This window comes from Amblyomma maculatum, chromosome 5 (genome assembly GCF_055883805.1).
Source record: "Amblyomma maculatum isolate TAMU_Amacu chromosome 5, ASM5588380v1, whole genome shotgun sequence".
In the NCBI taxonomy this organism is placed as follows: domain Eukaryota; kingdom Metazoa; phylum Arthropoda; class Arachnida; order Ixodida; family Ixodidae; genus Amblyomma; species Amblyomma maculatum.
Window position 1 is genome coordinate 153,975,473 of NC_139348.1, and position 14,343 is coordinate 153,989,815.

Below are 14,343 nucleotides of genomic sequence, written 5' to 3' on the forward strand. Positions count from 1 at the left end.
CAAAGTGGCTCAGTTCAAAATAGTCTTGAGTTCGAAAGTGAACCAGATCCATGTTTTCTTTCTTTTCGTTTCATTTATAGTAAAAACTAGCTTTGAAATGTAGGCTTTCCGACCACCTCTCATGCCACATCAAGGAAAAAATTTTGAGTACTTTTAGTCAAATGCCAAGAGTTAAACAATGACAAAAATTGTCTGTCTGGAATGTACACAGGTCACTGACAACCAACTCAAGTGAACATTAAACATTGCCAAAGTGACACATGCAACCGATCTCTTCCACTTTCCAGCGATAACCTTTGCCACCTAATTTGCTCAAAGTCACACGATTGATATGTGAAAAAGCACGCACTACTTTGCACGAAGTCCATAGTCCTGTTACCACAAGGCACGGTACCTTATATACAAGCATGATACTGATGAAATCTTAATCCTGGTGTTAACCTTCATCGTTTCTTGTTTAAAAGCAATAAATCCGCTTTGCGTTCATATACGGTGAACTTGTGGCTATTTTGTTGAGTCACTGAACGCAGCTAGCCTTGCTCCACCTCTTTGCTATGCTGTCCCTTCTCACAGGTGTTCTTTCATCAGTGGTGTGAAATCATTCTGATTTCCAATCATACCACAAGAAGGTATCTTTGGAAGGATTTTCAGGTTGTTGACGACAAGTGCAACACACAGTCCTGCGAAGCCTGGTAATAAAGCACAGTATCGTCTTGCTGCACTATCTGCCCAACAAGACAGTCTTTAAGATCGTAAAACTTCCGTGACCACTTGTTCAAGCATTTGCCCCAACGCAGAGCACTGCACGACTTCTTGGGTTCATTAAGCTTCTTTTTTGAGGCATTCATTTCTCCTTTTTAGCCTTCGAATTTCGGCAATTTTTTTATGAAGCTGCCTTCTCAGTCGCTTTATTGCCTTCACATCTGAACATTTTCGTGGTACAATGTCATCATTCTTTTCAGATCTAGGTTCAACCTTCCCAGCTACTGGATGCCGGCATTTAGATTCTTGAGAACTGTTTACCTCTGAATCACCTCCAGAATTGGAATCTAGTGTGTTACTGTTAAAATTAATCAAAAGGCAGTTTGGAGGAGTTGAGGGTGGACAACTTCTGTCTTCATTGTCAGCAGCTGGTGCAGAATTTTCTACATTTGCACTTAGTGGTGGCTTTCGGTCTCCCTTTCGCCATGTCCTTATTCGTGACGGCGTCGATGGACAGGGTGGAAAAACGCTTGGAACGGCAGTCGGGATGAGACGTCGCAGTTTTGAATGCTGAATATAGTCAGAGTCCACGAAGTGCAATGAGCACACGACGCTGCTGCTGGATTTATCGTTAGGCACAAAAAAATCTTCCCTCGCTATGGCATCCAGCCATGCTTGCCGCACAGTCTCATTGACTGGAAATTCATGATGACTGATTCCCTGTTGTCTGCCTTGTTTGCCACTTTGGGATTTGCAATAGGGGACGCAACAGTGCACCATCTCTCTGAAAAATCGAAAAAAAGCATGTGATGTAATCAATTTTGCATAAACAAACAATTTATCATCAGTGCGTAAATGCTGCCATTGTCCTCGAGCAGACAACCATAAAGAAATGATGGTTGCAGATCAGAATACTTCTATAACTGGCTCCACATTGCCTCTAGCAGACAACCATAAAACAATGATGGTTGCAGATCAGAATACTTCTATAACTGGCTCTACATTGCCTCTAGCAACAATAGGCCAAACAAAAATACTACTGGCCAAAAGCAAATAATCAAGCTGGCCAGTCTGTAAATCTACATAAAGAATAACTAAAACAGTTTTCCTCACCGTCACATCTGTATACGGAGATGAGCACAATGTACATTCCAAAACATATTAATAAAACATATGAATGAAAGTACTATTTAGAAACAGTGTTTATGTAATGCATTTATTTTTTAAATGAATGGAATCGAAACTGGTTTTCAGGAAGGAATCAAGGCTGTCAATACGGAATAAAGAAAAATCTGAGTTCGCGGCGGCCTGCCGTTTCATGCGCTCTCACTAATTTCTTTGTTTTAAAGAAGGAAATAACTTCTGGCTCGCCCCAATTGCAGCATCACGCATGCCTTCGATCTTTACTTGTTACCAGCATGAAAACATTTACATGGAATTTGCAGGAATTTCGCTGGACAGGCCTGGAGACAAGTACTGTATATACCACCGCACTCTCATGTCATAGAAATAGGAGTCACGGAGGGCAGCTTTAAGCATGTGTACAGAAAGCAGGCGAACTGCGCGCTTCCATGTCTTTCGTCTTCAGTTGAGCCAATGAGCTCGGAAGCGGGTGTTTGAATTTGGCAGAGTATGTGCAATGCGAGAATAATGGGAAAACAAAACATGATAGAAGGTGTACCACTTCCTCACGTCCCGAGACAACACGCTTTCTCATGTTCGCAAATCGACTCATGGGATCTCTACCTTGCTGCAACCACTACAACTAGCTTTGCTAAATGCTCTAGCACTTTAGCTTTGCGCCAGATTAGTTTACACAGGCAGCTTGGCTCGGCTATATTTCGGTCGCACTCAATTACAAAATGGAAACCAACAAAAACGCACCATGCAATGCCGATTTCTGATTGTGTAAGGATGCAGCGGAACATGTCCGTAAATGATCCACACCAATCCCCACACCAAATTACCAATCTACCTTGCCACACATATTGCCACACCTGTCAGACGCTTGGCACAACGGATACGATTCCTCGGGTATGGTCACCATACCTCGGGCGTTAGAAAGCACTGGCGCTGCCTACGGTGTGCAAATTAATATCATCATCATCAAATTTAAATTGTCATGCATCAATTTTGACGCTGAGTAAAACCATAAAACTATAATAAAACTAGCTAAAATCAACATCTGCAAATTAGTAAAAAAAAATATTTTAATAATGGGCGTTTTCGGCGTTCCCAGCGTTAGCGCTGGTAAGCCCACAGGGGTAAGCCCACATCATCATTGTCGGCGCATACTGGCGGCACTTTTGAAATTCAGTTTACTGAAGATACTGAAGATAAACCGACGGGGGGGGGGGGGGGGGGGGGGGGGGGGGGGGGGGGGGGGGGCTATAGCTCGACAGCTAACAGCGGCAGCCACTTGAGTCCGAGACTAGGGACCCCACCACATACCTCGCTTCCCTATCAGTCGAGAAAATTTTTCAGTCTGTCCCAGTGGGAAACCGCGCTCACCTCAGCAAGAATGCAGTCATTCGACTCCGGCAAGAGAAGGGCCGAAGAGGTCCCCAGATTACAACAATCCAATACTACAGCGACAACCAGATAGAGAGGGAAATTTTTTAAACTTGCTGCATAGCAAAGAACCCTGACACGTGCGTGACGTAACCGTTCGTTACGTGATAGGATAATGAGATAGCCTTCATTGATAAGTGCCTTTCTTTGCAGAGTAATCCTTGATGTTATTTTTAGTGCGCGTTTTCTCATTATATAGTTCATTTGTTTTCAAATAAACCTTCAGTTGTTAGAAAGCGCCCGTGTCGTCTATCTTCTGTCACTTACCTCGTTCGCGGTTTCCACAAAATTAACAACTTCCAACTCTCCCAATACAACGTACTGTTACAGCGTACGTCACATTACCCTCCACTACCGCAACTCCCGCTTATCCCTCCCTCCCCCTCACAAGACCCTATCTCAAATCGAACAGAATACGTGGCGCCATTTACCGGCCCACACTTTCACCTCCCCTGCACGCCTTGCCCTTATTCACCCCGGTGCCTTCTCGCCCAAATGCACGTTTGCAGCTCTCCCCGAGCAGACTATGTTCACATTCTGTACTCTTGTCCGGCGCACTTTCCCCTCGAATTCTGGCAAATAAATAGCCAGCAGCTGTGGGAGGCTGCTTCGGCCAGCTCGGCGCCGCATATTAAACAGCGGCTTACGACCTCGGCAGAGGAAGTCGCCGCCAGGCGTGACCTGGAGGCCACTACCAGCAGCCGGAAGGCCACCCACGGAACGGCGGCAACATAATTTTATTTTGGCCTTCACCAAATAAAGTTTTTACCACTACCACCCCCACCACTGGGCAGATGACAGGCAGCAGGACCAGGGGAACAGCTAAGTCTTCTTTCCTGTTACCGCTGCTATGGGCTCAGCATCGGAACCTGGACAGTTTGATCTTAGCCAAAAAGAACAAACACAAACAAACAAGAACATACGCTCTCTGATCAAGTCACAGGAGCGACTGCCATTGAGGCTGGAAGCCTGTTGTTGTTGTGACTGTAGGAAGAAGGAAAAGAAAATGCACGCGCACCTGCTACTGGCTTTGTAGCTGAGCCACCTCCGCTGCCTCGTGCGGACAGAAGAGAAAATGGGGACGAAAGAAAAGAAGAGGGGTAGAAAGACGCGCGTCGCAACAGTCGTCGTCCACCACCGAAGCGGTGGCGGGTGCACTTCCAAACACCTCAGCATGGGTATGGCCATGCGAAGGCTTCCTAGGAAGCTTCAATGCAGATCCAATTACGTCAGTGCCATGCTTGACTTGAGGATCAGGAAAAATATATGAGGGTACATTCTTGGGATATCGGAGTGTACATGGAGCGAGGTCGCGCTGTAACACTTCTTGAGCAGCCAATAGGCCACTGGGGTGCCTTGATGCTTTCGATATTCATTTATCTCGTACAAACGAGGGTCATCGCCTGCGATGACAAATATGTCGAGAAGTCCGGTTGTTCCCGGCTGCAGACGCAATTTTATGTGCGCGCAGAGCAGAAATTCGTTCCAAATATGCAGATGCCGGTAACGTGGCAAGCACTGAATGACGAACAGAGCGCGTGGTACGGGATGGTGCATCCAGAGATGAGGCTGCTTGTAACCTCCAGGTTGGTCAGTCGCACCGAACGCGTCGGCCAATGCTGCACCTCGCGATGCCCCATTGTTCCTTTACAAAGCGTCCAGGACTTGGTACTGGAGCTGGGCGAGAAAGAGCTTTGCCTAAAAGTACTAAAAGGAATGTTCTTGATTCGGACTGGTTCTACAGACAGATACTGGAAAGTAACCGCATTACGAACCGGTCGTCCCATGTCCCAATTTCATTTTACGCCCTCCCTTCCCCTCCATCGTTTGCAATTTTGACGTGCACGTCTAGAAGGTCCAAGAAGGGTCAGGCACGAGTAACTACTCGATGCAGGGTTATCGCTAGCGAACTATGTCCAGCTCACGTCCTGGGATGAAACAAACCACCTAAATTGGGTACAGCACGCGAAAAGGAGAGGTCGAATGTTCTGCTCACCTGGAGCGGCTTCGCGCTCACGGTCCGCAGCACTGCAGACCCTCGCGCAGAAAATATCTACACCCAGCTAAGAGGCTCTCCAAAGCGGAGAAAGTTAGGTGGCGTCAGAGAGGTGCATATAACACTGCAGCCCGTTTAAACACAATACACAACGAGTTCTGCGACCCCAAATGTAAATATTGCGGGGAGAAGGCAGGCCTGTACGACATGGTGTGGACCTTCTCACACAATCCACCTGATGACCCAAATACAGTGCCAATTATTGAAGGGCCGGAGGCTGCCCTATCCAGCTCTGGACTTGGTGCCCAACGGGCCCTCGTGACACGCGCGCAGATAGCATGCGTCAGCCGCTGTACTCCCGGACTAGGGACCCCATCTACACATCTCCCTCCCTTATCTCTGCTCAATAAAGTTTTTCAGTCGGTCAGTATCGAGATGTAGCCTAGAATAATTTAGTCACGTCGTTTCGCAGCGCATGCTTCAGTACCTATAATTCAATCGAAATATCTTCCAATCTGCTAACAGCGCCCGCAATCTTTGATGGAAAGTTGGCTCGCATTAATGCCTTGTGATGTTTCCTTTTGCTTCAAAATGCCTTTTTGGAAGAATTGAGCTAACTATTGCCATGTGCCTTGCGCTGCGCGACTGTCGTGCTTAGTGCAAACGACGACGAAGCGGTTGTTGGCTCTAGAGGCGTGCTGGTGCTAGACTCTTATCGGAACTAGAAGCAGACCATATTCTCGGGTTTTCGTCTACGTGTACCTTCAGGGCTCCCTGTGGCTTGAGTCGTGACACTGGTGGAGGTGCCATCGATGATACCTTCTCCTGCGGACGACCCGGCGTGGCCGCCTCTCGTGACCATACCTGTTCATCGTGCAAGCCGGCGGCTCCGAGGCTTGCCCCCCAAGGCCTTCCCTCTTGACGAAAATACCCTAGCTATGGCAACGACGCCGCCCGCCCGTACCACGACGAAGAAGAGGGGGAAAAAGGGAAAAAGAAAAAGGAGCCTCCCCTAGCTGGGAGAGAAGAACCACCCCCAGGCCCAACGAAACCAAAAGGCACGACAAGGCTAAGGCCAAAGTCATGCACTCAATGAGGCTCCGGCCCAACATAATCAGGCATATTGCCTCCTCCAACACCCAACCACCAGAGCGGGTTACCCTTGATGGGCCCCGCAAGTGGCACAGAGTCACTGACATCTGTGCTGCGCACTCACTTAGCGCCTACAATCAGCGCGAGTGGCAGGGGCTAACCCATCCTGCTGCGCAGTGCTGCTATCTGCCGGCCTTTAATATAACATCAGGCTCGGCAAGGGCAATGGCCATTTCACTGTACTCTGTACACTGGCTATCCCACTACAGGATAGCAGACGGGTGAGCTCGCACAAGCAACATCCGGTAAGACGAGGGTGGTCAGTCGCTCACTGAAGCGGCTCCCGGGCGGAGGCTCGTAACCACGCCCGGGAACTACCAGAACTTGAAATACAACTAGAACATCAAGGCTGGGGGTCCATCCAACCACTCACCTGCAAAATGGAAAAATAATAGGGGGAGGGGGAAGCACAATTGGCAACAATACTAACGGGTCATTGAGGCGGAGGTCAGCTTCCGCACTTGACTCATTTCACTTGACAAAACACCCTCCCTACTAATTCAAAGGAAAGAGGGAGGGGGGGGAGAGAGAGGGGAAAACAGGCGAAAACAAAAAAAAGGGGGAAAAAAGAGGAAGAGGAGGGGAGGGGGGGGAGGAGAGGGGAGAGAAAAAAAAACCAAAATCAGAGGGGACGGGAGAGTGGGGGATGACATTGACTTTCATAACCTTGGGGGACTATTAAGGTAACTGCCCACCTAAACTGTAAACGCCCTACTCACATAAAAATTCCAACTCAACCGCCCCTTTCAAAAACAACATAGCAGTTATAAATATCTCTAGGTATCTGTGTGCACATTTATGTATGTGTATTTACATATAACTATAATATATATATATATATATATATATATATATATATATATATATATATATATATATATATATATATATATATATTATTATTTTCAAACACACTTTTAATTATACTTTATTACCCTTTTTTTTTTTTCTTTCTCTCTCTCTCTCTCTCTTTCCTTACCCTCTCCTCCTTCCCTCATATCGCCCTCCAACTCTATTCCCCACCTCCCTACACCTCCATCATATCCAACAGGAAGCCCAACCAAAGGGCCTTCCCTCATCCCGCCTCGCCATAATTACTGCAAAAGTTTCCTCCATACTACAAAATGGGTGGGGGTCCTTTGATGAGGGCGGGGGAGGGGAAAACACCTAGGAACAATATTAAGGGTGGGGGGCCTCTAATCTAATCTTTTTTAAGATCTTACAGTGTCCTACCCATCTACCAAACATCATCGCAAGAAACATCCAGGCAACACAAGCCTGGCCCCACCTGACCCCTCCACATAGCGAAACCTTGGCCTCCACGACGATCCTGAGAAGACCTCGAAGACTACAGTAACTAGCAATTGTTAGCAGCAAGAAACATGTAAATCGCGATACAACTCCATTGAAGCATCAAATCCAGTAACTACAAATGTTACCAACAAGAACCATGTAAAACTCATATAACTGCACTGAAACATTTAATCAAATAAATCCGCTATGACTTGCCCGTTCCCATGGCGGCGGCTGGGCTGGATAGTAGATAATTTTTTTTTTCTTTTTCTATTTTAAATTTTTTATTGGAGCAATCCCTATTCATTTTTCTTACTATTGGTTTAAGCCCGTTATACCTAGTGGCACGGGCAGAGGCAAAATATTTTGTTTTTTTTTTTTGGGAAGCCTCACCATAGTATATGTCCCTTCCACCCCTCCATCCTGTCTCACTCTTAAGACCCCACGCACCCCTAAGCCATTTTACGGTGAGCTGTTCGAAGACGCCGAGGACTGGCTAGCTCACTACGAAGGGGTCGCGACGTTTAATGGCTGGGACGACGCTGCGAAAATGCGGAACGTCTACTTCAGCCTTGAAGACGCTGCTCGGACGTGGTTCGAGAACCGCGAGGCCACATTTTCTACTTGGCTGGCCTTCCGAAGCCAGCTCCTCGGCACGTACCGTCTTTGCCAAAAGTAACCAGGCTGCTGCGAAGGCTGGCGGAGCAAGTGCGCAGCCGTGTGGCGGCGTTGCGCTCCCTGTGGCTTATCGGTGCTCATTAGCTCCGAGGGTACAGCAGCTGACGTAACTTCGGACCCTCACTCTCGCTCGTTGGATGATAAAAACTAGGCGAGTATGATGTGCGAGCTGCGGTTGCACGTGTGCGAAGCTTGGTTATGCCCAGCGAGGGCGCTCACTATAGCGACGGGACTATTCGCTCTTCTCGTCAACTGCCCTGAAGCAGATGTCGCGTTTCTCGCTATATAATATACGTGCTTGTGTTCAGCAACCCCCTACTGAAACACACCAGCAGAATTGCGCTTTCCTGCGTGTTTGATGCGCCTGTACATAAAGAATGATAACGCACCTTGAAATTTCAACATGCTTCCTCCGAGGTGCCTTGCGTACTGCCATTTTACGGGCCGCAACTCCGGCTTGTGAACCCTTTCAAGCCACCTTATCTCTCTTTTAGGCTTGTAAAATTGTGCTAGTCCGTTGGGGAGGCTGTTTAAAAATATGTGTAATGATTGATTCTAACAAATTTTGGAATTTGCTTGTAGGTAAGTTTTGGTTTAGGTAACAAACTATAATGAAAGCTTCTTCACGCTTAGCCATTATATATGCACATGACTGCTTTCTTGTTCGCGGGACCCTTATTTCAGAGCACCATTGTCTGGCAAATGTAGCACATATTCGTCCTAGAAACGAACAAGAGCTCACCGTGTCTACTATTGCCTGCTTTTCTGTTTTCCGCAGTTGCCGAGAAGATATAATAGCCCCGTCGCTATACTGAGCGCCCTCGCTGGGCACAACCAGGCTTCGCAAGCGTGAAACCGCAGCCCACACATCATACGCACCTAGTTTTTATCATCCAACGAGCGAGAGTGAGGGTGCGAAGTTACGTCAGCTGTTGTACCCTCGGAGCTGACAAGCACCAGCGCAACGCCGCCACACGGCCGCGCACTTGCTCCGGCAGCCTTCGGAGCAGCCTGGTTACTTTTGGCAAAGACGGTACGTCAACAGTGACCGCCGGGAAAACGCCGAGCGTGCCCTGACCTCTCGAGTTCAGCGTCCGAGTGAAGGGGTCGGAATGTACGTTGAAGACGTTATGCGTCTCTGCCATCGCGCCGACCCGTCCATGAGTGAGGAGGTGCGGCGCCTGATGCACGGAGTCAAAGACCAGCTTTTTTATGCCCTCGTGCGGAACCCGCCCACCACTGTCGCGGCGTTTCTAGCTGAAGCTGTGATTATGGAGAAACTGCTACAGCAGTGATGCAGCCAGTACGGTCGGCCGCTGAATTCCATCTCCGCACTACCGCCGACTGACCGCATCGACTACAATCCCGGGTCAGATCTGAGCTCCCTTCGCGACCTCATCCGCACTGTGGTTCGCGATGAGCTCCAGCAACTTCATGGGACATTTACTTCAGGCACGGCTTCTCAGGCCAGTGTCATCCGTGAAGAGGTCCAGAGTGCACTCACGCCACCGATAAGTGCAGTCGTTCCACCACCACCCCCGGGCCTCACCCAGCCGATGACTTATGCTGATGTCACACGCCGCCCAGCTCTGCTTCCTACCCCTTCGCCTTACACGCCACCTCAGGTCGCTGTGCACGCTGCGGAACCGCTGCCCGCCTGAGCAGATCGGTGCCAGGCGCCCCGGAAGACTGATCTCTGGCGCGCTCCAGATAACCGCCCTCTCTGCTACCACTGTGGCGAGGCAGGTCACCTCTACGGGCGATGACCTTATCGCCAGGTAAGCCTTAGAGGATTTTCTCCCGACATCCCTCGTCCATGGCCTGGTCCGCGGCCTCAGGACATCGCCGAGTACGTCACCCGCCAGCGTATACTCTGCCGCATTCTCCTCGTCGCTCTTCGCCCTCTGGGCCACGTTATACCGCTGCACACCGGGGTTCCTCGAGCCCTCGTCGGGAAAACTAGCTCCGGCGACCTTTGGGGGCGAGGTCGCCGGGATAGGGTGGATGGAGGGGCCGAGTCCCGGAGGAGGAGAGCTCGGGCAGCGGCATAGGCACACTCGTTCCCTTCCACGCCTTGATGTCCCGGTGTTCAGACGAGGCATTTGTCTTGTTCGGGGTGTCCACGATTTTTTTATTCTGGCAACCTCGGGATATATTTGTCCTTTGATGTAATGGTGGTAGGCAGCTATATAATCTGTGATTATATAGGCGCAGATGGTATGCATGGCGGCTAAAGCAATGGCCACCTCCTCCGCCGTTTCTATATTGCCATGGCAGATGGTGAGTGCATCAGCCAGTTGTCGGTGAATCACAAGCGCTACCGTGTACCCTGCTTCTAAATTATTCGAAAGCTCAGACCACGCTACTTGCGGCCTATGAAGGCATTCTTGCAATAAACAACACACTTGAGTGCCATCTATTTGTACATCGAAATCTGTCTAGCAATATGCCTATTACAGTCACAAGAGGTGCCACGAGTTTTTTACTACAGCAGGTAGGATTCAGGCATTTGAAAACATGCACCAAAAAAGTAGAGCATTTTTTTTTACCACAGCAGGTAGGATTCACTGTCGTTTGAAAACATGCACAAAAAAGTAGAGCAAACGGCCATCTAAATGAATGTTTCATAAGAGTGCAACTAATGGACGATATTAAAAAGGGAACTTATAAAAGGCGCTAAGCTTCACGCCTAGCACCAGGAATTGACTAGAAGATAAATTCCCCAATATTCTTCACACATTTCGACAAAATTACAAGCACGAGAAACAATTCATCTTTAAGACTTAGACTAGCCGAAGTCAGTGCGCTATTTTGAGATAAGGTAATTCTATGCCATGATTCAACCGAATTGTCGGACGCCCACATGGCGCGGACCATTAGTGTCGCAGACCATTTCGCCGCGACATAGGGACCATAAAGCGACGTAAAAGCAAATGCGAGGAGCCGACATACAAATGTTCATCAGCACGAAATGGTTACAATATCACCCAAGCCAAAACAATTGCCTTATTACCTTTATGAAAAGATGTACAAATCAGATTCAAGTTGTCTCTGGCACAGCTTTTACAAGAAAAATTTCAACAAGGCAGAATTTTCCCGAAGGTGTTTTGGTTACTCCTTAATGTCTTCCAGACACAAGTGATTTCTCACAGCACGCCAGCAGTACTCGGTGAGACTGTCTAATTGTTTGCGGCCGTCTTCGACGCCGTGGCACCGGACCCGGCTTCTGACGACGCCAGCCAGCCGCATGAAGTTGTCCATGCTCTCGAAGCATCGCAATTTCTTTCTCACCATCGTAGAGGCCTCGGCATCACTCACAGACAGCTGCTCGGCGAGCTCTGCCAGGAGCGTGGGATGACGGGCGACTCGCTCAAGGGCGGTAGCGCTGAACCTGCATAGAGGTTTGTGCACTACCGTTAGGTACAGAGGTCACTGGGTTATTCTCTCTGCTTTAATTTGCATACATCCTTCTGACATAGGTTTAGGAATTAATTTCCGTCCACAGTGGCGTTCCTATTCTACCATTGCTTGTACAGCAGCACTTGCGAAAACGTTTTGGTCCTTTTACAGAAATACTAAATGCAGAAATAGATATCCCCACATTAACCAGGAACATTTACACAGAAATGTGCCCTTGGTAAAGGCGTATCTGTATAAGCTACTATGGCGCTGCAATAAAATGTGCATATCGCACCACTAATCGTATTCCCAAAACGAACTGCATGCGTACGTACCTATCATATACGGTACCGGTCAAGAATTGGGAAGCCCAGGCAACGATGTCGGTGTTTCGCCGAGCCGTGTCGTGTATGGCGAACAGGTCTCCGGCCAGCTCCGTTCCAATCCCAACGCAACTCTCCACATTCACATTGAGCAGTTTATAGTTATTTTCTATAGACACGCGCAAGCATCGGAGAAACCTGGAGGCAACACACGTTAAATCGACATTCAAGTAAAACCTCCGGATGGTTCGGCTTGATTTCACAGCGTCCGTCAGGAGCTCGACGGTTTCCTCATCTATGCACTTGGCATCGACACGAAGCTCCTTTATGGTCACGTTGTGACGTAGGGCGTCATATATGTCTGTCAAGTATTCCTTCATATCTCCTTCAAATGTTCTGCAAACCCAGATGCTTAATCCTAGCTTCCTGAGTACAGAAGTAGTTGTGACATAATGCGCGATAGCCGCAATATCGGCCTTTTCAGAGCCTGGAATCCAGATGACGAAGTTTGCGGACCTAACGTTGGTAAGACAGGATAAGAGAAGAAAAATCTGATTTGCTTCATCTCGTGTAGGTCCATACGGCATGATATTAAACTCCGAGAAGGCGCTGCACCTTAGCATGCCTGCGTTCTCCAGTATTTGGACATTGGTGTCGAAAAAGACGTTCTCTTCAGCACCGCTACCTGTAAGGGCATCGTAGACGTTATCCCACAAGTAGAAGTCGCAGTTATATCCGGTAATGGTTAGCATCAACCGGGTGTCCTTTGTAGACAGCATCCTGAAAAGCGACTTCCAAGATTCGGGCTTGAAAATGCGAATATATAACGTGACCGCTTCGAGAGTCCTATTTACTACCAACGCCTGGTGCCAGAGAGTGCAGTCGACCGTAATATTGACTATTCCTTGCCCTATTGTGAAGGCATTCAATGTGCAAAATGGGATGTTCAATCTCTTGAGAACGTTGTTACCAGCAAGCATCTTCGCCACCATCGCAGCGCACTCGAGGTCGATAATGTAGCCCGTCAGGCTTGCATCCGTAACCGTTCGGTTTTCCAGGAGTCCTTGCAGTATGCACTTGAGAGATGGGCAGTGCACCTCAGTGTGAGCACCAGTCTTGAAAGATATGTACTGCACCTCAGTCTGAGAACCAATGCTCAGTTTTCTCAAGGTAGCATTGGAGGCTATATACGCTGAGAACATGGTGCGCGATTCTGGGGAAGCTTGAGCAATGACGGAATCATGCAGGGAAAGTTCTTCAATGGAAGAGTTTGCTGACAGCGCTGCTAGAAATTGATCAGCGCCGCGATTCCCTCCTGGTACTAGATTCGGCAGCCTGAGAGCCCTCAGGGAAGTCAGCTCTGTCAGAACCTCGGTAAGCACGGCGAAAAACGACACAGGGCAGGTAGAGTCTGAATCGCAATCTAATTCTTCCACATTGATCAGAGATGTAATGGCTGAGGAGAAAACCTTGTGCATAACAAAGTCGGAGAAATATAGTTTTATAGATTTGATGAATGCATTGTCTTGCAGGGCGTCGCGGATGAGCGCCTCAGATCCCTTGAAACTGCTAGTGCTGATATCGAGAGCCGTCACACACGGATGGGTTTTCAGCAGGCGGCTGACAAGAACGGCTGCCGGTCGTATTTGGCTTCTCTCGGGACGCGGAAGGCAAAGTGTGCCGATGCTGACTAGGGAGAGCTGCACAGGAGTGCCGGGTAGTTTGCGTAGCTCCAGCCGTGCGCTCCACAAGGTCTCATTCAACTTGGTGATATGCGCTGTAATCTGGCAGCTCGTGCATTCGGTTGCAGTGCAGGGCGGAAGGAAATATGCGGCACAACTCATCGACTCGGACGTGGCGCCACCTGCCCGCTCTAAGGTTGTCCAAAATTGCTCTGCGAACTCCGAACCAGTCGGTGACAGCCTGGCCGGTGTAGATCCTGCAGGCATATCCATCACGTCTGTTAAAAGAAGAAAAAAAAGGACCATCGGTACAGAGTAGATGAAGGGGAAAGAGTGCAGAGGTTAAAAACGCAGCAAGTGTACTGGGTTACCGGTTATTTGAGGGCAGCAATTTTGCAACAGCAACAACGCTCCCGGGGTCACCCAACTGCTAGGAATTACATCGTGGCTCTCCAGACGTCGATCTGCGACAGTGCCCGGTGAACAATTTAGAATTTAATTGCTCGAACCCTCTCGTGCATTGTTTCTGATGTGGAGCCTGATTTAT

At 48.6% G+C, this 14,343-nt stretch overlaps 1 protein-coding gene across 1 annotated transcript; it reads right to left on the reverse strand.

The window, feature by feature from the left end:
* Positions 1 to 10,535: 10,535 nt before the first annotated feature.
* On the reverse strand, positions 10,536 to 14,070 carry LOC146190004 (uncharacterized). Its single transcript, XM_084604727.1, has 2 exons — positions 12,127 to 14,070; positions 10,536 to 11,783 (listed from the first exon to the last, which is right to left on the reverse strand). The coding sequence occupies exons 1-2, from the start codon at positions 14,067 to 14,069 to the stop codon at positions 11,504 to 11,506; spliced, it is 2,223 nt and encodes a 740-aa protein (XP_084460853.1). The 5' UTR covers position 14,070; the 3' UTR covers positions 10,536 to 11,503.
* Between the last annotated feature and the right edge of the window lie 273 nt (positions 14,071 to 14,343).

Bases quoted from the DNA above. Each gene is read 5' to 3' on its own strand.
- LOC146190004 (XM_084604727.1), bottom strand. From the start codon at position 14,069: ATGGATATGCCTGCAGGATCTACACCGGCCAGGCTGTCACCGACTGGT. The intron at 11,784-12,126 runs GTACGTACGCAT...ACCTCTATGCAG, and splicing joins ACCGGTACCGTATATGATAG to GTTCAGCGCTACCGCCCTTG.